Genomic DNA, 24,384 nt, shown 5'->3' with positions numbered 1-24,384 from the left:
GTGCCAGAAAATTTAGTTTTTGATGAGAGCTCCTCAGGAGTTCAGCCTGCCTTCACTATGGACGAAAATGCTGAGTGTGTCGACTACCTTTTGGCCTTCCTAGATGACAAAGTCATGCAGCACATATGTGATGAGACCAACAGGTATGAATCACAATGTGCTGCAAGTGGTACAGGTGCAGCCAAGATGCAACAGTGGTCCATGTTGGGAGTGCAGGAGCTGTATGTGTTCTTTGCACTCATGCTTCTCATGCCACACTCCAAGAAGCATGAGTTGGAAGAATACTGGTCCATGGACCCCTTACTACCCTCACCCACCTTCAATAAGTACATGGCCAGAGATCGCTTCCGGAACATCATGGGAAACCTGCACTTTGCCGACAATGATGTACCTTCCCAAACCGACCCACTCTGGAAGATCCGGGAGATTCTGAGCAGAATGAAGGATAAGTTTATGTCATTCTTCCACCCCTTTCAGAAGGTTGTCATTGACGAATCCTTGGTTTTGTTCAGAGGACGTCTTCGGTTTGTTCAGTACATTCCAAGCAAACGCCATCGCTTTGGAATTAAGTTCTTTGTACTATGCGACTATAAGACGGGGTACATCCTTGACTTCGTCATATATTCAGCCAGCACTGTCGATCTGGATAAAACACACCCCCTTGGCTTCTCAGGCTGTGTAGTGAAAGTGCTCCTAGAAAAGTATTTTGGTGGGAATCATGTGCTGTATACAGACAACTACTATACAGCACTGAAACTTGCCAAATACCTTTCTGAGCACAGCATTGGCTCCTGCAGCACTGTCAAAAGTAATCGTGCCCACTTCCCCAAATTCCCAGAGGCAGGAACCTCGCAGCGAGGAGACGTGCACCTACGCAAGTCTGAGAAGATGCTGGCAATACGGTGGCATGACAAGAGGGTCGTGCACATGCTCACCACCGTACATAAGGGGGAGATGAGAGACAGTGGGAAGGTCGACCGTAGGACAGGCGAACCTGTGATGAACCTGATGCTGTGTTGGACTATAATATCAACATGCGGCTGGTGGACAAGTCCGACATGATGATTGGTGAGATCGACTGCCTCAGGAAGAATACTAGGTGGTACAGGAAAGTTTTTCTGCATCTGATAGATATGACGATGCTGAACGCCTTCATCCTGTACAAGATGAAGGTCAAGCCACCCAAGTCCTTCTCCCTGAGGTTGTTCGCCAGGACTTGTGTCCAGCAGCTGCTGGAAAGGTATGGTAGGGTGACAGCAGAAACTCCAAGGCGCCATCCAGTAACACTTCCCGACCGACTTGAGCAGAGGGCGTATATGGATCGGCACAGACTTGAGCTTATGCCTGCCACAGGGAAAAGGAAGGCTGCGATTCGCAGGTGTCAGGTATGTGCGCATACCACCCGCCACACACCTGAGCACAAACGCACCTCTTGGCAGTGCGCTGAGTGCCAGGTTCCCCTCTGTGTTATCTGCTTTTTCGATTACCACAGCTAGAAGAAGTTCTAACAGTGCAAGTGTGGAAGCAGAATGATTTGGAAATAATGTGTAAATAGCAGGTGAAAGGAATGGATGTTCAGTACATATGACTGAACAGTGTATTATAGTTTTATCTTTCTGAAAGTGACAGTGAATAACATAGTGTAAGTAAAATAGAAGGGTAAATATTGAAAATAGAATAGAAAATGTAAATAGTAATGTAAGTAATTAGTAATATAAGAATATGAGTACAAATAATTTATGTTATAACAGTGAAAGTGAATCCGTGGCTCTCTACGTATATTACTGAATAAAAAATTGAATGACTTCAGTGACAATAAACTAATACGACTGAAGGAAACTTATGGAGAAAGACTCCAGATATATATAAGTGTGATATAGTAATAGAAATATAAAGTGTGAGGGGTTTTATGAATAATAAATGACAGAGTACCGAGAGCGAACTAGCGCAAGTGCGACGATCAGGCGCGCTCGTAATTTTCATTGCTTTCACAGTTTTTTTTTTTTGGAGTATTGATCCCAAACTACTTGAAAATTATAGAATAGCGTTTATAGTGTTTGTATCTGGCTGTGGTAATCATATTACGGGTTGTCGGGAAGTGTAAAGTGGAGACTTCGTTACCCTACTTCAGAGGTCTCCACAAGTCCTATGGTAACCAATGAAGGCTCAACAAACATTCCAGGAGAAAGCTGAAGGTAAGTGCCATAAGCATATCTAATTTTATTGTTCTAGGACTAATAGCTGATTTTTGGCAAATATTTTTTGAGAGTCTGTCGGAGCCCGAATAACCCCGCGGGACACGCAAAACATTGGTAAACAAGCCTGCGGTGTAGGGGTTAAGTTTGTATGTATGTATGTTTGTATGTACAGCAGACAAACAGTCACTATGACAGACAGATAGATAGACGGACGCAGATCGATAGACAGACCGAGACATAAGAGACTGATAGACAAACATACAGATAAATACGAGTAAACTTGCAGAGACAGACAGGTAGATAGGTAGATAGATACTGTAAACCGATAGTGTGTGTGTGTGTGTGTGTGTGTGTGTGTGTGTGTGTGTGTGTGTGTGTGTGTGTGTGAGAGAGAGAGAGAGAGAGAGAGAGAGAGAGAGAGAGAGATAATGCCATATCAAATACTCCAAATGAGGACGATTTTCCGTAAATTTACAAAGAAAATGTGAGAGAAACAAGAGATAATAAACAGTGTAAATGAGAATCATGAAAGCTAAATTACAGTTGAAGGGAATGGGAAAGAATTAAAATTAGTAGAGGAGGGTGGTGGTGTGGCAACTGAGCAAGAAGAGAGAGAGAGAGAGAGAGAGAGAGAGAGAGAGATGGGGGGGGGAGGACTAATAGGAAGAGCGATGAACAAAGATTGACTTGGAAACAGGACGTAGGTAATTTAGTGTGACTAATGTCAGTTATAATGGCCACTGATAACTCAGAGAATTAACCCCGCGGAGGAAAATTTATACATACATTCAGTCATTTATAGTTAGGACAACGTTTTCGGCCTGACTTGGACATAGTTTTCGTCTGTGATTATAATTTTTCCACTTGTAATTAACCTTGGCATGGCACCGTACTCTCGGTGGCATAGGTGGCTTCGTGGCTCCATTCCCCTTGCGATTTATTTTGCATATTAAGCCGTATTCTCTTGTGTGATATCTGAGTTCATATTGATAGAGTTACCTAAGCAATAGTAATGAATAATATGCAAAATAGATTGTTAAGGAAGTGGTATTCCGTAAACCCCAAAGCCACTCAAAATACAAACACGACACATCAACCCTTTCAGTACTAAGACGTGTTTCATACACTGTTCTTTCTCCAGACGATTTTTATACAGCTAACCTGATTACCATGGTAGTAAAGTGATTGTTAAACCTTAGTTTACTGAAGGGATTGCTAATAAAATGAACAATAGATTGTCCCCAGGAAAGCGTGAAACTAAGTGAATCCAGCCACCCCTTCCTTCCGAGGATAAAACTTTCCTCTTCTCACCTTCATTTGGCTCAAACTTACGTCCTTTGCAGCCAATTTCATGTAGTTCAGTGTCAAAATAAGACAATACAGTGACACTACATTCTTTCCTTGACACTTTGTCATGACCAGCATTATTTTTTAGTGTTACTCTGTTGCACAATGACCATTGAAGATGGCGAGGTCAAATTTTTCAGCCAAGTTAGAGCACAAGGAGTATAGCACGTTCCCACACCATAATATTCCTATAGTTTCACTAACCTCTTCACTAAGAAGCCTCGTACACGCTGAACTGCTTCGTCTGTGGATACCAGGATTAAAGACGTCATCGTACTGAATGGTTTAACATCCTTCTCTCAGCAGAATGCAAAACAGAATCCGTCCACTCTTACCATCCACCTCACGGCCAAGGCAAGTTTCCTCCCATACTATTCTCCTTTCCATTTCTAACTTCTTCACTCCAGACTTCTTTCCTAAACTAAATTTATTCGTTTAGATGAAACATGAGCAAACTAAAAGGAATGTCATCGTACCTAAAGTTATAAAAGGATTTTCTCAATACACTGTGGAATAGGGAGAAGCCTTCCACAGTGTCCTTCTTGCGAGTTGAACTAGTTCCTGACTACACCACAATGATTTCTTTTTTACATATCTACCCATTCAGTAATAATTCTCTCCCGTCAAGTAAATATTATCTTCCAGCTATTGACTACAAAAAATGGGAGGTTAATAAGGACTATCGCGTTAGAGCAAAACAAAGAGAGGGCAATCTCCTACTAAATTCCCTCCTTCCACAGGTAGTTTCCTCTCACATTACACTGTCTCTCTGACATTTCTCATCTCATTAGTGCCATACATCTCCCAAGTTAATATAAACGTCTGAAGGTAGCAAGAACTGCAGGTCTTCGTGCTCTCTCTCTCTCTTTCTCTCTCTCTCTCTCACACACACACACACACACACACACACACACACACACACGACCGTGAAACAAGAAGTCTTTTGCAACCATGTCTCTTTCACGAGTAAAACTAGTTACCTCTTCCATAGCAGTGCTCTTCCGGTTTTGTAACTTTACAAAATTTCTCTCCTAAGCTGAATAAAATCGTCTCACAGTAAAATATATAAAATAATGACACAGATACCACCAGTGCACAGGAGACAGAAACACCATGAAACAGGGAGATCCCAGCCACCACCCCCTTCCGTGATTTAAGTAGTTCCCTTCCACATAATGATGTTTCTTTCCTACCCATTCACTACCAAACTTCTCTTTCCTGAACTTTATAAAATCGTCTCTTGGCAGCATGATGGACTGGAATGATTTAAAGGGACACTCAGTAGAGTGTTAAACACAGGAGTCCAGCCCTCTCCCCTCTGCGGGTTAAACTACTACTTTCACAAACACTGAACTGTTTTGTGCTTCCTTCTCTTTATTGTCAAAGCTTTCTCCTAAGGTGAATAAACCTGTCGGCTGGTAGTATTACCATTATATTCACTAAGATCTACGCATAAAATAGGAAAAGTCCAGTCTTCCTTCCTCTACCTCTCGCAGATAAAACTAGTTCCCTGGCACATGATAGTACTCTTATAATTCCATCTCCCACACACACACATACTTCATTTCTACATGTAATTGCCTGGAGGTAACATTACTAAAATAAAATAAAAGATTCCGCTGAACTGAAAGGCTTAAAAGCTTCAGTCTTTCACTAGACCGTGATATACGGAAAGGGCAGCGACCCTCTCCCTTCTTCCTGTAAAACTAGCTCCCTCCCACATTACAATGCTCCTCTGATTTTGCTCCCCTCTCCACTCTGGGCAAAACATGGGAGTGAAATGGAGATGACATAATAAACTAGAGCCCCAGGAAGGCCACGCTGAATGTGCGTACAAAAGCCGTGGCACAATTCACACTGAGATGGAATCTTCACGTAACGTTTGTATTCCTCTGCCCACAAGAAAGCAAAAATTCACAGTCATTGCCCTCCTTGCGTGAATACTTCTTAACTGGTTTAATACTCCCTAATGACGTACTATTTTAGTCTGTTCTCCAACTCACTGCATTTATCTAGCACTCTGTCGCCAGATTTGAAATTGTGGGAGTTTGGCGTAAATCTAATGGTCTTTTTTTTGCAAATGAGAATGACTCATAAATATTCGCGTCAGAATAGATAGGTCCTTCGCCAAATTCGTGCCTGGTGCGGGCTGGAGGTAAAACATCGGTCAGTAATCCCTTTACACATCCTGAGTTCCGGTCTAATAAAGCAAGATTGCTGTCCTTCCAGATTTCCAGACTATTTCTGAGTTACCTGATCAGAAAATTGATATGGATGTATCCAGGCCTAGTATCTTCACAGCTCCTTTTCCAGATTTTTTACTTAAACCTTTATAATTATTTCATAGCAAAGAAAGTGAAACTCTAGTCACAGACCATCAAAAGTTGAGTGCTATACCTCAGGTGCCAAAACAACCATCCAAACAATGGCACGTGTTCAAGCTGGCTTTCAACGAGGTTACAGTATGAGGCGAGCTACGATTCAAATTACCCCTTTATCCTACTATACATGCACGAAACAAAATGGATCTTGTGCGTGGCTTATAAGAGGACACCTCACCAGAAGTAAACTTGAGGCAGTGTCACGCATTTACTCGAAAATGTTACCTCTAGTACTAGTTAGTTTTTCAATACGGCATCGGGTTTTACACGTCTGGGATTCTTGACTAATCAAATCAAATTATACAGTAACTCTTCCAACTGAAATACTGAAGTTTTCTCACCATGGAGACCTGCTGGGTATGCTTAGTTTCTTTGATATTTCCATTGTCATTTTTCCAAACAATTTTCAGTTTAGTGCCATGCCATTGTTTTTCGTCATTATATGCATTGAACCTTGGTACAAATATTCCCTGGACATATACCCCAAATTTGTTCTTCCTTTTACTTTCCTTTTTTTTCTTTTTTCTTTCCTTTTTTTCTTTGAAGGGAATTAACAAGGTCAAAAGTCAGACTATAAAAACACAAAAACATTGGGATCGTATGTGAATGTATATTCATTAATCATCATGGCAATTTGCACAGAAGTAAGTCAGTGTACTATAGCTATATGGCAACCATCGAACATCCCGAATGGAATGGTGGCAATATCACATGCAAGTTGGTTTACTAAAGTCTCATTAGTTTCTCACAGTTCTACTACTCTGTTCAGTACATACCACCATATATATATATATATATATATATATATATATACTAGTATATATATATATATATATATATATATATATATATATATATATATATATACTCGTATATATATATATATATATACTGTATATACAGAGAGAGAGAGAGAGAGAGAGAGAGAGAGAGAGAGAGACTGATAGAGTGTCTTGGATGAGCAAAGTGGACCATTTGGTAGCCTATAATGATCCTGACATGCATGCCTCAAGGTGATAGCTCAATATCCAACAAAACATTATTAGGTCTGTGTGAGATTCACGACAGTGCAAAGGAAATAATTCTCACATTTGGACATTAGATCATTAATTTTGCTGAGAAGAATCTCTCATGAATATTTTCTTATCAAATTAGCCAGTCATTTCACCTACACACGCAGAGTTAATACATATCATCAAGTTAAAATTCGTTATATTCAAAAGAACATGAATCAGCTCACTGGGTAATAGAATTTGCACATAGTTAACGTTCAGATGGGATTTAGAGGGACAGGAAAAAAGTAATGCGAAAAGTTGGAGGATGAACAGCGAGCATTAGTGAGGAACAGAGACCCTACTGAAAGAAAGGCTAGACAACCACAATAATGGCCCAGCAAATGGATGTTAGCTGTGCATCACTTAAATACATATAAAGATCAGTGACCACTGCTAGATAACACCAGGCCACTTAACTGCTTTTTTTTATGGTGCATTTTTGAACATCTATTATGCTGCCTTTGCACAAATGGTGCTTCTTAGTAAGTCAAGCAGTGTAAAAAGGAGATTTTCCTCTATTTATCAGCTTGGCTTATTTTGGAAGCATATAAAGATTTGAGACAAGTTGCCAGACGATGCTAGATAAACACCAGCAAGGTTCATTTATTTTGCATGTGATTTTCAGGTTTGATGGTGTTTTCGTTGAATTTAGAGAATGTTGTTCTTCTTGATATCCGTAATTGTGGTAAGGTGGTTTCCATCGGGATATCATGTAGGTTTACCTCCCTATGTGGATGTGGCGGACCAAATACATGTGAAGTAAATGAAACTTGCCTAGCAAAGCCAACAACACTCACTCGCAGACCAGCTTGCTCTCTTCACTTTAATATCCCATAATTTCCTTTTATGTGGATCACAAGGGAGTCAGAAAAGTAGCACAAAAGGTCCATGGTTGTTACAGCACCCAAATGCAGCACAATCAAACCATTAATAAGGACAAAGTAGCACCAGTAAAAGAACACAGCACCACCCATTTTGCAGCTACCGCAGTTTGGTTTGTCAACATTATAATTCGGCGATTATCTTGGTGTTTATGTGTACTTTGAAATAAAATCCGTATGTAGAGATGAAAATTAAAACAGAAATCTTCAGAAGCACAAATTAACAAAGTATACTACAGTTATGATGGCATTTTATTCATCAACCAATCCTGTATCACAGCAGGTGATGAGATGTATATTTATACGAATCTCCAGTCAGCCAGCACCCGGGCTGTGAGGCATTTGGACAAAAATGGTGCCATGTCGACCGATCAATCAGTGAGCAGCTGAAATATTGGTTGTCCAGCCTCACTTTCTATAGGGTCTTTGGTGTGGAAGAGTCCAAGGCAACATGCTCTGCAAATTATGGACACACCTCCATATATTTATAATTTATGCACACACATATGGATAAAGATATTTAAGTAGCGCAGTTGAATTATTTATTTACTGTGTGTCCCTCGAGATTTTTGACAAACTTTGGGAGGTTAACCCTCCCTGGCATGTTGACGCGAATCGCGTTCTTTGTGGTTTGGCACATAAACGCACGGTGACGTGAATTGCATGAAAAAGCAGAAAAAACACCATCAAAAGAAAAGCTTTCAGCCAATTTGTGTCAAATTCAGATGCGTTCTAGTGGGTGTGTTCCTCTTCCGAGGTAAAGACTTGGCAATACTGTAAAGCCTCCCACAAGGCTGCCCATAGCGAGAAACCTCAGTTGATCGCGATGAGCCAGGCTGTGAGGCTGTTCATCGTTTGTGCTGTCTTTTTGAATTGCCCTAATTCTCCCCCTCCCGCCCGAGTCAAAGCCCCAGTGGACTGAGTGAGATAATATATTATTTCTGAGCATAGTTTGAAGTGCTTTTGTCAATGGAACATAGATACATATCTTGAAAAGAAATGGTGCCCATTATCAGTCGTTAGGCCTAGGGGCAAGAAGCATGTTCACTGTAGCGGGGTTTTGCCACTCCGCATGCTGTGACTACACATATGTGTATAGAAAAGCCAATGCCTAAACTGTATAGTGTGTGAAAGCTATATAGCTTGCTTGGTGATATCTTGGAACTAGCATGCGTTACATACGCCATAGCTAGACCGTGGAATGGGACAGATGTAACTCGTAAGTTGTAGTCAGGAAGGGATTATTAGAGGTGTTTAGGGGTAGCTATTGTGATTGTCATACTGTATATGAGTATGAATTTGTGTGAAATTTAAGGCCAACATGCTGCAAGTGTTCATGAAGGAGTGTGGTGTGTGCCAACATAGTGGTGCGTCATAAATCTCGAGGCGAAAGTGCTGCATCACGGTCACATTGCACCAAAGTAAGGAACATAAATTGCAGAAGTAGGGGTGGAATAATTGTGGTAGTCATGTATTTGTGTATGATTTAGTGTAAAGTGTACATGAACTAAGCTGCGAGTGTTCGTGAAGGGATAATTTTAGGGTGCGTAGCATAGGTTAGTGATACCTTAGCAGCAGGTGTGTGGGGATGTAAGGATGCCGGGCAACAACAGACGTCATTGAACAGGTACTGTAACTTGCTAAGATATTTAGTGAGAAGTTATATTTATGTAGAATGAACATGAAATGTGCAGTGAGTGTCCACGAAGGAATTCTGTGAGTGCGTAGCGTAGGTTAGCAATACCTCAGAGGCAGGTGTGCGGGGACTTCAGGACGCCGGACAACCACGTCCATCATTGAACAGGTTCTGTAAATTGCTAAGACATTTAGTGAGAAGTTACACTTTATGTACAATGAACGTGAAATGTGCAGCGAGTGTTCGTTGTGGGATATTGTGGGTGCGTAGCATAGGTTAGCAATACCTTAGCAGCAGGTGTGTGGGGACGTCAGGACGCCTGGCAATGACGTGTGTCATTGAACAGGTACTGTAACTTGCTAAGACATTAAGTGAGAAGTTATACTTTATGTTCAATGAACATGAAATGTGCAGTGAATGTTCATTGTGGGATACTGTGGGTGCGTAGCATACGTTAGCAATACCTTAGCGGCAGGTGTGTTGGGACGTAACGATGCTGGGCACCGACGGACATCATTGAACAGGTACTGTAACTTGCTAAGATATTTAGTGAGAAGTTATACTTTATGTACAATGAACGTGAAATGTGCAGCGAGTGTCCGTGAAGGAATTCTGTGGGTGCGTGGCGTTAGCAATACCTTAGCGGCAGGTGCGTGGGGACGTCGGGATGCCGGGCAACCACGTGTGTCATTGAACAGGTACTGTAACTTGCAAGGACATTTAGTGAGGAGTTATATGTTATGTACAATGAACGTGAAATGTGCAAGTGTTCGTTGTGGGATACTGTGCGTGTGTAGTATAGGTTAGCAATGCTTTAGCGGCAGGTGTGCAGGTGATGTAAGGACGCTGGGCAATGATGGACGTCAGTGGACAAGTACTGTAACATGCTAAGACATTTTGTTGATTATTTATGATTTACATAAAATGTTTGTGATATGTGTCGCAAGTGTTCATTGTGGGATGTGGGTGCGTAGCGTATGTCAGTGATACATTAGCGGTAGGTGTGCAGGTGATGTAAGGACGCCGGGCAATGACAGATGTCAGTGGACAGGTACTGTGCCTTGCTAAGACAATCGTTATTTATGATTTATAATAAAATGTTTGTGATATGTGTCACGAGTGCTCGTTGAGAGATATTTTCATGTGTTGGGGGAATCTTGGGGGAAGGAGGGAAAATTATATATATATATATATATATATATATATATATATATATATATATATATATTATATATATATATATATATATATATATAATCTATTTATCTATCTATCTATTTATTATTTATCTATCTATCATCTATCTATCCATCTATCCATCTTTATACATATATATATATATATATATATATATATATATATATATATGTTTGGCACCCACCCACAGACGAAAGTGGACAGGTATTACACTGTGCAAAGACACTGAAAAGTTATCGATTATGCGATTATGTGAACTGTTTGTAAATGGTGCAGCAATTGGCTGTACAGAAGGATATAACATCACTTGTGTAGTGCTACTCTGAATGGAAGGTGTTGATTGACAGTGAATAATATCTCTTGTTTTTCAGCTGAGACCCTAAAAACCTCATACTGGGCTTTCTGTGTGTCAGTGCTGGCAACAATGAAGAAGAAGTGTTTGTCTTCTGATGAGTGGCAGAAGGTTCTCTACGAGGAGGAGATTGAGAGCGAGGAGGATTAGAAGCTGAGCGATGCTTCAAGTGAGGAGGACTGGGACGATGTCCAACGCCATTCCCCTCGGGTGGCTTTGCCCCCGCCCCTACCACGACTTAAGCAGACACCACCACCACCAATGTTGGGACTATCATCCCAGCTATTGTCTTCACTTGAACGACAGGCATTGCCTTTGCTCGGACCTCTCGCTCCAGCAGCCACCATGGTCTCTCCACCTCAAGCCTTCAGTTCCCCCTTGGCCGGGCCCATGTCATCGGTAGCAAGGCCTAGATACATGACACTGGCGCCTGCACGTGGCACAGTGTCTGCGGCGCAACTGGTGCAGGATGTGAATGTGTCGTCATCCCTTCCCCAGTTGACAAGGGCGCTGTCTCCGACAGCATTCATCCTCCCCGACATTTTGCAGCAGCAGGAGACAGTCTTGTCGTCCTCATCTTTGGAACCCTCACCACCTCGACAAGGCCAGCATGGTCCACAGCCCAGCTATGGGGAGCGGCCAAGGAGCGTCTGAGGGGTCCGAAGGGTGTCGGTACGCTGACCCACTGCCACCACTGCGGGAGGTGTTGCCACAGTGGATCCAGGGTGGAGCAGTGGCCCATTCACACCAGCTAATGGGCCCTTCACAGGATCCCCAGGAATGAGGGTGGATCCACCAACAACACCTCTCCAGTTCTTCCAGCTGTTATTCACCAGGGAGTTGTTGACATTTCACCCGCGAGACCGACAACTATGCGTCATTCCTGGGGACTGTGTTGGACGCATGGTTCATCTGCAATGAAGAGATGGCCAAGTTCCTGGGGCTGTACTTCTTCATAGGGGTGCTGAATATGCCAACCATCAGGCATTACTGGAGGAGATCCTGTCTCCATAACCACCCTCTTTTCCAGCACGTGATGAGTGAGAGGTGTTTCAGGGCCATATTGAAACTCTTCCACGCCTTCAACTCACTTCCCATACCCCAGGACAATCACAACAGGCTCATCAGGGTTTGCACGGTGATGGAGTACATCCTTCAGTGGTTCCAGGACACCTACAGTACTTACCCGAGGAGCACCTCAGCCTGGATGACGGCTTGCTGGCGTGGAAGGGGTGCCTCAGCTTCCACATCTACAACCCCATGAAGCCCTTGAAGTATTCCATTAAGTTTTATATCCTGGCTGAGGCTTCCTCGGAGTACATCTGGAATTTTGAGGTGTATACGGGGCAGAAGAAGGCACTGCAGACCACCGTTTGGAGCCTCATAGAGCCACTGAAGGATCAGGGATATAAAGTTTACATGGACAACTATTATAACTCTGTATCCCTGTGCAGACACCTCTTCAGTGCAAGAACCTACGTGTGTGGGGCCGTATGCCTGGCAAGAGGAGCACCAAAGCGGCTGTAGGACATTGCCAGGACCAAGAACCTTCCAGAGGGGGCATTGTAGTGATGCATAAGGACAACGTGAGGGTGTTGCTGTGGAAGGACAAGCACATCGTCAACATGGTCTTCACCTTCCACAGCACAAGCACCGTCCAGAAGCAGGTTTGAGGGAAAACCAGGGGTCCTGACAGGAGGACAACCTATGTCCAGAAGACCATGGACAAGCCCGTCATGGTGAAGGACTTTAATCGATACATGGGTGGGGTGGACCACTTCAACCAGAAGGTCCAGTACTATCCCATCCAGCAGTGGACCGTGAAATGGACCAAGAAGACAACATTCTACTTCATCCAGATGGCCATGTTCAATGCATTTGCCCTGTATAAGAAGTGCTCCCGCGTGTCACACAGTCTGCTGCACTTTGTGGAGGAGATAGTGGACAAGCTCCTCCACTTTGATGAAGCAGAGTGGCCCACATCAGGGCACATCATCCACCATGCCCCTGACCTTCCAACCCGACGGCTAGCAGGACCTCCGGCACTTGCGGCACCTGCAGCAGCACCAGCACAGGTGCCATCACCACCGTCTCCTGAGCCAGCACCGTCTCCTAGACCAGCAGCAGCACAGGAGCCAACACCACCATATGCAGGAGGAGGACTAGCACAGGAGCCAGTGCCACGATCGCCTGCAGGACCAGCACGGGTGCTGAGACGACCAGCAGCAGTTCCTGGTGCGTCGGGAGAACTTGCTGCCACTGCCATGCCCGGCCCTGCAGCTGCACCTCCGGGAGGACAGGACCGGGGAAGACCAGGAGGACATCCAACCAAGTGTTGTAGAGTCATCAGCAACAGAGTGCAGTTGGATCACACACTGGGCCATCAACAGGAGAGGATCCCCAACTGGAGGAGGCTCTGGTGCGCCCTGTGTGCCCTGGCAAAGATGAGGAGGGACACAAGTCACATGTGTCCTGTTTATGATGTGCCGTTTTGAGTGGGTGAGTGCTTGGAATGGTACCATACCGAGCGAAGTATTCCCTAGTGGAGCACACACACACACACACACACACACTACATAATTCCTCATCTTCAAATCTCACAAGGTCCTGCAGACCCTTCAACACCCCTGGAAAAAGTGAGTTTTCCGAATTTTGTTGATATGTATATTGGCCTATTATCAGTACCTCTATATTCTTCACATAAATAACCATTTTCTACATATTACACTTATGACAGAAAGTACAGCTTCATTAGCGGTAACTAGAACAAAGTAGTGTTCAAGTCTAGTAGGTTATAACCCTACAAAACAACCACAGGAGATTTTACAGTGTGTACATAACAGGAAAAAAAAAAAAAGAAAAAAGGTTTTGGGAGCATAGTCTTCAGGCAAAGGGGGGGGAAGACTTTTTTTTTTTTTCCCCTTGCGGTAAACATAGGTAGTGATCGGAAGAGTAATCTAGCTTTGTCGTCCTATTACCCGAAAACTATTGGACTTATCGACTTCCTGTAAGAACCATGATAAAGAGCAGTAAATTCTACGTATAATCATTACGAAAATATAAGCCTTTGGGGGCATATTTTGTAGGAAAAGGTGGGGGAACGGCGTCTGCTTTTATTCTTGCTTGCGGTAAAAGTCGAAAGCGCTCGGAGTAATCTCACTTTGTCGGCCAATTACTCGAAAACTATTAGACGTATCGATTTGCCGTAAGAACCATGATAAAGAACAGTAAATTATACGTATGTACAGGAAATGAATTTCTACACAGTATTATGAAATTAAAACATATGGTGTGGGAGAAAACTTTTGCAGGAAAGCTCCCTGTACAAAAAAAAGATTTTTTTAAATGGCTTTCAGTTTTTGGCTATTTTCTCGAAAACTACCAATCATATCAAAACGCGACAAAGCTTATTAGAAAGCTGATGAAATTCTCTATCACAACTTCTAGAACATTTTCCTATATGATGGAAAGCATTCGAATGGTGATGTTGGGAAGTGAAAATGACATTGTAAAATGTTTATTTAGGGCCGCCTAGTGTTGTTTTATTCGTGTTTTCCTTTTTATTTATTTATTTTTTTGTGCTTATAAGCTAGAACACACATCGATAAATAACATCATATATATATATATATATATATATATATATATCAAATAACAGAACAGAGGAAGGAAAAACAAATAAATAAAAAAAACTAATCGATACACCAGATTACTGGTGTCCTCTGTTCATAAAGTATCTGTAACATTTAGACTTGAACAGCTCTAGGTTAAAGTTTTGAGGGAAATAACTCTGGGGAAGCGAGTTCCGGAGAGATGCAGCTCGGGGAATGAAAGAATTTTGATGGGCAGAGGTTCTGCAATATGGCTGAGTGACATTCCAGTCATGAGCGCTACCAGATGCCCGTGTAGGCATGGAGAGGTGGCACAATGGACGCAGGTTTGTCAGAGCACCTGGTATAAAAATATCCGTAAAATAATGCAAGGGAGGCAACATTACTTCTTACTTGTAGGGAAGGTAGTTTGTTAGTAATAGCAGGATTATTAATAATTCTAACAGCTTTGTTCTGAATTTTGTCCAGTTGTTTTAATGCAACCTCTCCACATCCTTTCCACAAGGGTGAGCAGTATTCAAGCTGAGAGCGTACATGACTCTTATAAATTATAGCTTTCATGGCAGTATATTGAGGTTTAGGTAGCGAAAATAAGGCAAGAATACATGTTTTCAGGGCGCGCGGGCAGGCTGGACGGGGTGCCAGTCAAGTAAAATCGTTTCCAGGAAACTTACTGAAACTTATGTGTGCACGAGAGGGTTAATCTATGGCTTATTTTGTGCAAAAAAATGCAATATCAACATAGGTCCAATTCTCAAACCGTTACGGAGATACATTTATTCATGGCCTTATGGGTTAATTACAAGGGACTTTTCTCGTCCAAAAGATTACCAGTAAGTGTGGCTCCAAAAAGACTGAGAATTAGATCTGAGATGAAATAGCATTTTTCAGTCACATTTTACCATACAAGTTTCTCCTGAAGTTTCCAAAAAATCTCACTGAACATCCTGTATGTGTTGGCTTTGGAGGATACTAAATATTTAATTTAAAAATATTTTTAAAATTGTGCATTGCATTTTGCCTTAATCAGTACGGTGATACCTGTTTTTTTTTTTTTTTTTAGTTTATTTTTGCCGTATAATTTTACTAATTTGGGAGGGCCCAGTGAAAGAGAAGGTGATCAAAGCTATATCAAGTCACCGCAGTTTGGAAAGTCTACCCTACTGAGAATAAGACTGTCTATAGAGGTAAAAAGTAATATATGAAATACAAACATCCTCTTAACGTTTACTAATTCTGCCTTTATTGGTCATCGACACAGACTTCACAGACAACATAAAAGAATAGTTAAAGGGACAGGGGTTTCTCTCAGTGGATTATGACAGTGCAGCGGTAGCCAGAATAAAATATTTGAAGGGTTAAAAGGCCCTGTGTAATGGTATAATGGTAAAGAAAAACTGCCGGAAGGTGTCTTAAGATCACGGGAATGTGATCCTGTATGGCATACACAATTTGTTATTAATTTAACGGGTTGTAAAAAAGGATTCAAGCTCAATGGTTTTATATAACAGTTTTGCAGCTTTACATCCTTTTCATACCACCTATTCGTTAACACGGTATTCCAATGTTTATCTCCTGTTACAGTTCGGTATTCAAGATGGAGAGATGGCTATTTTAGGATAACTTAAAATTAACATAGTATACCCACCTGTACTAAAGTAATAGACCTCTCTCAGATGCCAGTCTTGGGACAATGTACAAAGACGAGGTAAGCTCCTCTTTCTGGCAACCCTCTCGCAACTCAAGCTATGTGATGGGGTGAAATGTTTTCTAGAGGAATGGACAGTTACCCTCCACTTCAAAGGAGTGCAGCGGGTGGAGTGTTTAGTGAAATGAGGCACCACTGTGTTTGTTTACATCGTCGTAATAGTAAGTGAATGGGCACATCCAGCAGAGCTTCCCCTCCGCGACAGTATCTGGTACCCACAGAAACAATGTTCTATCAAGTCAAACTTTGTCTGCATATCCAAGTGTTTGCCACATATGCATAGTGGAAGGTAGAGAGCAAAACAGTAATGCCATTGGATCCTATTGTTTTTTTTTCTGACAGGAGATGACTGTGAGGCGAGGTGGAACAGAGGGGAGGGGGGACAGGTGGTGGGGACGCATGTGTCGAAACTTTGTCGTGTTTCGTTTAAAAAGATGAAGGATGTGATTATACAGATGTTTTGAGGTGATGTGTAACTCCGTATGCAATAACGTGTATTGGATGAATGTAGGAGTCGTAATGATCATCATACAATGTGGAGAACAACTGTAGTTGAGCATAAATGTTAGAAGGTGTAATGTCCGGTGTTTCGAAACGTTGTTCACCAGAGTCTAGTGAGTGTGCTGCTCAACTGCTGTAACATTTCTGTGGCTGAAACAGGGTGGCCATAAATGATTCATGATTAAGCATGTGACACACCGGTCATGCCATGTTGTACATCATCCAGTCTGTTTTATTGTGAGGAAAAACAAGCATTATATTCTCAAATCATGGTATAAATCGATGTCCTGTTAAGTAGGATTATAGCTAGTTTGAGTGTTGGACAGCTATTGGCTTGTTCTGCGAAAATATTGTGCAGTCATCATACTAATGGATCACGCGGAGGTAATGAGATAATGTATTTGTATAATGAGTGCATGTGTTGTATTATAAGAATTGAAATAACGGTGTTACAGATGTTAATTTTACAAATGATGTCGCTTTCTTCGAAGTGCTATTTCGATAGTCTCGATAGTTGTGACACAACATCCACAAACATTGATTATCGTATATTATAGGCTACTCTCTTCAAAACATTCATACATTTGTTTTCATACAAGTATTACACATTCAGACCCTCCTTAGCTCCAGACGCATTATACTGTACTATTTAATAGTGTGTCTACACCCACACACTTTTCATCCAGAGGGAGCAATATTTCCTTTACCATGCATGTCTGTCCGTTGTCTGCCATTATAACACAAGGTTTTAGTATGTGGCCACGGCTAAACAAAATATATCGGTGGCGTGGTGCTGCTGGGAGAGTGTGAAATTGCGTATAGTCTACATATGTTTGTGCAGGGAGTCTGGTAATACACTTCACCGACTTATTCGCACTCATACCAAGATAGCAGCCAAAGTCGCGGTTTTGATGACTAAACTGACTGACCATTGAACACTCTTTCACCTCCCAGCACTCTAAATGAGGTCCTGTTTTCAAGTAATAGAAACATGAAGTAGTGCAGTGAACAATGAAATTTTATATGTAAAGCAAGGAGTGTATTTTGCACTGTGTCATCATACAGTCTTATACAGTACAACACAGCCAAGGATAAGCTGGACCTACGGTAGGATAAAGGTTGAGTGCTGCTGGAGCGTCTAGGTAAACGTAAGCAACATTGGTGCACCAGCACCTGGACGGTAAAACCCAACCACCGCGCTTAGGAACAATACCCCAGGGATCTGAAGCTACCCCGTCATCCTGTAGATATACACAAGATCATTGATAAGACTGCAATCTCTTTGTAGTGATGCGATTTGATAAGACAGTCAATATCAGGTCTCGTTACACATTATACGAGGAAGAGCCGGAATTTTGAGAGAGAGGGAGAGAGAGAGAGAGAGGTGTCTCTCTCTCATTCGTTATATATATATATATATATATATATATATATATATATATATATATATATATATATAACGAATGAGAGAGAGACACCTCTCTCTCTCTCTCTCTCTCTCTCCCTCTCTCTCAAAATTCCGGCTCTTCCTCGTATAATGTGTAACGAGACCTGATATTGACTGTCTTATCAAATCGCATCACTACAAAGAGATTGCAGTCTTATCAATGATCTTGTGTATATCTACAGGATGACGGGGTAGCTTCAGATCCCTGGGGTATTGTTCCTAAGCGCGGTGGTTGGGTTTTACCGTCCAGGTGCTGGTGCACCAATGTTGCTTACGTTTACCTAGACGCTCCAGCAGCACTCAACCTTTATCCTACCGTAGGTCCAGCTTATCCTTGGCTGTGTTGTACTGTATAAGACTGTATGATGACACAGTGCAAAATACACTCCTTGCTTTACATATAAAATTTCATTGTTCACTGCACTACTTCATGTTTCTATTACTTGAAAACAGGACCTCATTTAGAGTGCTGGGAGGTGAAAGAGTGTTCAATGGTCAGTCAGTTTAGTCATCAAAACCGCGACTTTGGCTGCTATCTTGGTATGAGTGCGAATAAGTCGGTGAAGTGTATTACCAGACTCCCTGCACAAACATATGTAGACTATACTCAATTTCACACTCTCCCAGCAGCACCACGCCACCGATATATTTTGTTTAGCCGTGGCCACATACTAAAACCTTGTGTTATAATGGCAGACAACGGACAGACATGCATGGTAAAGGAAATATTGCTCCCTCTGGATGAAAAGTGTGTGGGTGTAGACACACTATTAAATAGTACAGTATAATGCGTCTGGAGCTAAGGAGGGTCTGAATGTGTAATACTTGTATGAAAACAAATGTATGAATGTTTTGAAGAGAGTAGCCTATAATATACGATAATCAATGTTTGTGGATGTTGTGTCACAACTATCGAGACTATTGAAATAGCACTTCGAAGAAAGCGACATCATTTGTAAAATTAACATCTGTAACACCGTTATTTCAATTCTTATAATACAACACATGCACTCATTATACAAATACATTATCTCATTACCTCCGCGTGATCCATTAGTATGATGACTGCACAATATTTTCGCAGAACAAGCCAATAGCTGTCCAACACTCAAACTAGCTATAATCCTACTTAACAGGACATCGATTTATACCATGATTTGAGAATATAAGGCTTGTTTTTCCTCACAATAAAACAGACTGGATGATGTACAACATGGCATGACCGGTGTGTCACATGCTTAATCATGAATCATTTATGGCCACCCTGTTTCAGCCACAGAAATGTTACAGCAGTTGAGTCGCACACTCTCTAGACTCAGGTGAACAACGTTTCGAAACACCGGACATCACACCTTCTAACATTTATGCTCAACTACAGTTGTTCTCCACATTGTATGATGATCATTACGACTCCTACATTCATCCAATACACGTTATTGCATACGGAGTTACACATCACCTCAAAACATCTGTATAATCACATCCTTCATCTTTTTAAACGAAACACGACAAAGTTTCGACACATGCGTCCCCACCACCTGTCCCCCCTCCCCTCTGTTCCACCTCGCCTCACTGTCATCTCCTGTCAGAGAGGCAATGGGATCCAATGGCATTACTATTTTTTTTTCTCTTTACCTTCCACTCTACATACGTGGCCAACACTTGGATCTGAAGAGAGAATAATACTTGATAGAACATTGTTTCTGTGGGTACTACACACTGTCGCGGAGGGGAAGCTCTGCCGGGTCTGTCCATTTACGTACTATTACCACGATGTAAACAAACACAGTGGTGCCACGTTTCACCAAACACACCATCCTCTGTACTTTTTAGAAGTGGAGGTAACTCTACATCACGTCCAAAGGTATGCTGACGCTTGCTTGCCGGCTGCGGCGATGGAAGATTCTACATGACTTTTTTTTTTCTTTATTAGCAGTATGAAGCACACAACAAAAATGCATGAAAAGGAAGGATACTCTTTGTCGTTTATGAGGAATGAAAAATATGGAAGGCAGGACAAACTGTTGACATGGGATTGTCGGTGAAAGTTTGCTCACGACAGTATATGCAACAAGGTGTACAAATATGGCTGTGTACATACCGTAGTGTTGACATGAAGGACCGGAGTAGCATGGCAGACACTCACAGTAGCCATGTTCACCACATAGGCCATGGACGCACTGCACACGTCTGGGAGCAAAGAAGGAGGGATTAGTGGGGAAGGTCAAAGGGGGAGGGGGTTTAGTGAGGGGGAGAGATTTGTTAGAGGGATTTAATTTTATACATCCAACTCTGGAAACGAGCAGGCAGGTCGTTTTCAGGGTCCATATTCTATCTACGGCACACCAACAAAATACTGATCTTGTGCAATCGTAACACGTTATCTGGTACTTGAGAACTAATTAACATCATCTGTTATGATATGCTTGGAATGGCACATTCAGATCTGACGTTATGATCTTAGTGGGATGTTTTTATAACGTATACATGGTGTCATAAGGATCAGAAGTGAATGCAGCGATAATGAAGTGAAATAATATTCACACAGGTCAGGTGAAGAGGGATAATCGGGATATCATAGGTGAGCAGTGTGTGAAGAATGATGAAGGAAGGGTAGTGGTGAACAGCGAGGATATTAAAGATGCATGGAGAGAGCATTATACTCGGTTGTTGAATGAGGAGTTTGACTGGGACAGGGAAGGTTTGGAGCCAGCAGATCCAGTGTCTGGCCCTTGGCCTTTGATTGATACTGCTACTGTGAGTGAGGCAATAGGCAGGATGAGGGTGGGGAAGGCAGCAGGTGTGTCTGGGTTGACTGCCGAAATGTTGAAGGCCTCAGGCGATATAGGGGTGAGTTTAGTCACTGACCTGATAAATAGGATTATTTATGAGTGTGTTGTCCCAGATGATTGGCTGAAGAGTATAATTGTAAATGTGTATAAAGGAAAGGGTGATGCCCTGGAAAGAGGAAATTATAGAGGTATAAAGCTCTTAGATCAGATAATGAAGGTAATGGAGAGAGTTTTAGAAGGTATGATTAGAGAAAGAGTGAATATTGATGAGATGCAGTTTGGGTTTATGCCAGGTAGGGGGACCACTGATGCCATATTCATTGTTCGACAGCTTCAGGAAAAATATATTGGTAGGAGAAGGGATCTTTATTTTGTTTTTGTTGATTTGGAAAAGGCCTTTGACAGAGTCCCTAGAGAGGTGGTGAAGTGGGCAATGAGAAAGCTTGGCTTGGAGGAGTGGCTGGTTAGGGTGGTTATGGCCATGTATGTGGGTACTCACACCCAGGTGAGAGTGAATGGAGATTTGAGTGATGAGTTTTCCGTGAATGTTGGTGTGCATCAGGGGTCAGTCTTGAGTCCCATGTTGTTTATCATGGTACTTGAAGCCCTTTCACGTGACTTTAGAAACGGACTCCCGTGGGAGTTGTTGTATGCTGATGATTTGGTGTTGATTGCAGAGAATGAAAGGGAGGCGGAGGAAAGGTTTGGGAAGTGGAGAGATGGTATGGGGCAAAAGGGTTTAAGGATAAATGCAGATAAAACAAAAGTGATGATATCTAGGGTTGGTGGCGGTACTGTCAAAGACGAGGGAGAGTGGCCATATGCAGTTTGCCACAAGGGCGTGGGAAGTAATTCCATCTTGTACGGTGTGTGTGATAAGTGGGTGCATAAGAGATGTAGTGGTATCAGAGGTAGACTGCGAGATAATGCTGATTTTATGTGTACGGCGTGCCGGGGTGAGCAGGTGGAGATTGTCAGACGTGAAAGGATTGAACTTGCTGGTGAATCTCTTGAGTGTGTGGAAGAGTTTTGTTATTTGGGAGACATGTTGTGTGCTGGAGGTGGGGCTGGAGCTAGCTCTGTGGCTAGGGTGAGAAGTGGTTGGAAGAAGTTCAGGGAGCTCTTGCCTCTCCTGACATTGAGAGGGCTCTCCCTACGTGCTAAGGGGTCTTTGTATGCAGCATGTGTTAGGAGTGTAATGCTGTATGGCAGTGAGACCTGGGCAGTGAAGGAGGAAGATATTCGCCGGCTCAGACGTGCAGAAACGACAATGATTAGGTGGATGTGCAGTGCGTCCCTGCGTCCAAGGCCTGGAGGGGCTGGGTTTACAATGGAAGAGTTGAGAGGTAGGATGGGACTGGAGTGTATTGGTGTTGTGATGAGGAGAGGTAGATTGAGGTGGTTTGGTCATGTGGAAAGGATGAGGGATGATGTTAATATTGGGGGTGGGGTTGTGAGGGGTAGACCGAGAAAGACATGGGACGAGGTCATTAAGTGTGACCTTAGGGTTAAGGGACTGAACAGGGAGGCTGCAATGGATCGTGCAGCGTGGAGAGCCGCCATTAGGTGACCAAGGCCGACGCATGCAAGCATGTTGGAGCCTTTAAAAACGAAAACTACGAAAACTGCTTTTCCCTGAAAAATCCGGAATCAAATTTGCCACCACAAACGTTAGGTTAGGTAAGAGCAAGGACGGAGATGGGTGATAAGTTACTGGGGATCAAGTTGGGTAGGAGAAAGAGGGGGATGTTGGGGGATTGGTATGGGATGAGAGTTTTGTAAGGACAATGTAGGTCTATTAAGACACTGATTAATTGGGTCACCAAACATTTTATCCTTTCGGTCCGTTGCCCTATTTTTTATTCCATTTTTGCTATTTCAAGACAGTTTTATTCAGAAAAGGGTAGATATTCGAAATGTAGGTGGCAGTTGCAGTGCAGCCTTCAGTAACCTTTCGCTACTAACACCCTCTACGAGTTGAATAACTTGGTTTGGAGATAGCCAGACTAACGTAAAACAAGAAGCCCTCGGGGCAAAGGGGTTAATCTGGTAGTTTGTTCATCCCGGCTGAATGGTGAAACTAGACCCTTGGTTGAAGTTGCCGTTCTCCTGCATTCCACCTTCCTCCTTTCGGATGACAGGGAGAGAATCGAGGAATGGTTGAATAACAAGGCAGATGAGCCACTCAGTGTTATCAGTGCAACCACGTGAAGGCGTCCCACTCCATCGCCAGGTTAGTGTGATAATACACACACTGGCCCGTGTACATGTTGCTGCTCATCTTGAGGAACACAAACACTGGGTCGTACTCTCTGAGGTTTAGGAGGTTTTCACAAATGCTGTTTATTACCAAAGGAGCTGAAGGAGGATATGTATTCACCTCTGTTTCCTGTTTTTCCACATTTCAAAATGTTAGAAATGGGTGTAAATGAACTTTTGTGGATATGCCAGTCATGGACCAAGGAAAATTTAATTAAATATTGGTTGTGATCTGTTAGAGTCCTGGCTCAGTACCTTGTTTTTTCTTTTTCTTTTTCACAAGATATCTCAAAAAGTTACAGATGGATTTCAATGAAATTTTGTGGATATTTGGGTCGTGGGCAACGGAAGAGTTCATTAAATTTTCATGGTGATTTGATTGTCTGGTATAGGCGTTCTCTGAGGTATTTGCTCTCTAAATGCTGCATTCTTGTTATTGCTTATGTTGCCCCAGTGTCATGTGAACGAGAAGCTAGTGGGTTGCTTGCTGAAGTTGTCCATATCCAGCAGTCCATCACCATCCTTTTGGTGAACAGGGAGAAAGGTGGAGGATATTCATATAACTGAGCAGCCGAGGCACCCGGTTGTATCAGTGCCACCACGGGAAAGCGTTCTTCTCTAACCTTCATTCTTTATTCGGCATTGTACACCTCATTACATTCGGTGACACCATTTCTCTAATATATTTTTATTTCAGTCACCATCTTACTCAGCTTGGTAGAGCCCCATGGTACAGAAGGGGTTAATGAAGGCTACATCTGCTGTAAACTCTTCTGTTAAAAATCTTTATAAAATTGTCTTGGGACAGCAATAACAAAAAAAAAAAAAGAAAAAAAAAAGAAAATCATCCATCACATAAAGCTTTTGAGTCGCTATCGTAAGATCAGTCTGCTCAGACGTCTCCTGTGATAGTGTTGTGCTAGTGAACTGTGACAGTGCTGTTAGTGTGTCGTAGTGATCCGTTATACCTCTGTGTGAATTTGTACGTGATGGCTTCCTCTACGGAGAGTTGTATCCCC

General features: G+C 42.4%; 1 protein-coding gene across 1 annotated transcript in view; it reads right to left on the bottom strand.

The window, feature by feature from the left end:
- LOC145398678 (uncharacterized) overlaps positions 1-24,094 on the bottom strand; it is a 90,159-nt gene extending 66,065 nt beyond the window's left edge. The window contains exons 1-3 of the mRNA XM_080271482.1: positions 24,075-24,094; positions 23,362-23,418; positions 20,416-20,504 (exon numbers count right to left, since the gene is read on the bottom strand). Coding sequence (XP_080127608.1) covers positions 20,416-20,504; positions 23,362-23,418; positions 24,075-24,094 — 166 coding nt within the window. The remainder of the gene's footprint in view (positions 1-20,415; positions 20,505-23,361; positions 23,419-24,074) is intronic.
- Between the last annotated feature and the right edge of the window lie 290 nt (positions 24,095-24,384).

The sequence above is a fragment of the Coenobita brevimanus genome, chromosome 46 (assembly GCF_032717465.1).
Source record: "Coenobita brevimanus isolate Jiangsu-jjx chromosome 46, ASM3271746v2, whole genome shotgun sequence".
In the NCBI taxonomy this organism is placed as follows: Eukaryota; Metazoa; Arthropoda; class Malacostraca; order Decapoda; family Coenobitidae; genus Coenobita; species Coenobita brevimanus.
The sequence above is the reverse complement of the archived record's forward strand: the minus strand, read 5'-3'. Positions and strand labels throughout refer to the sequence as shown.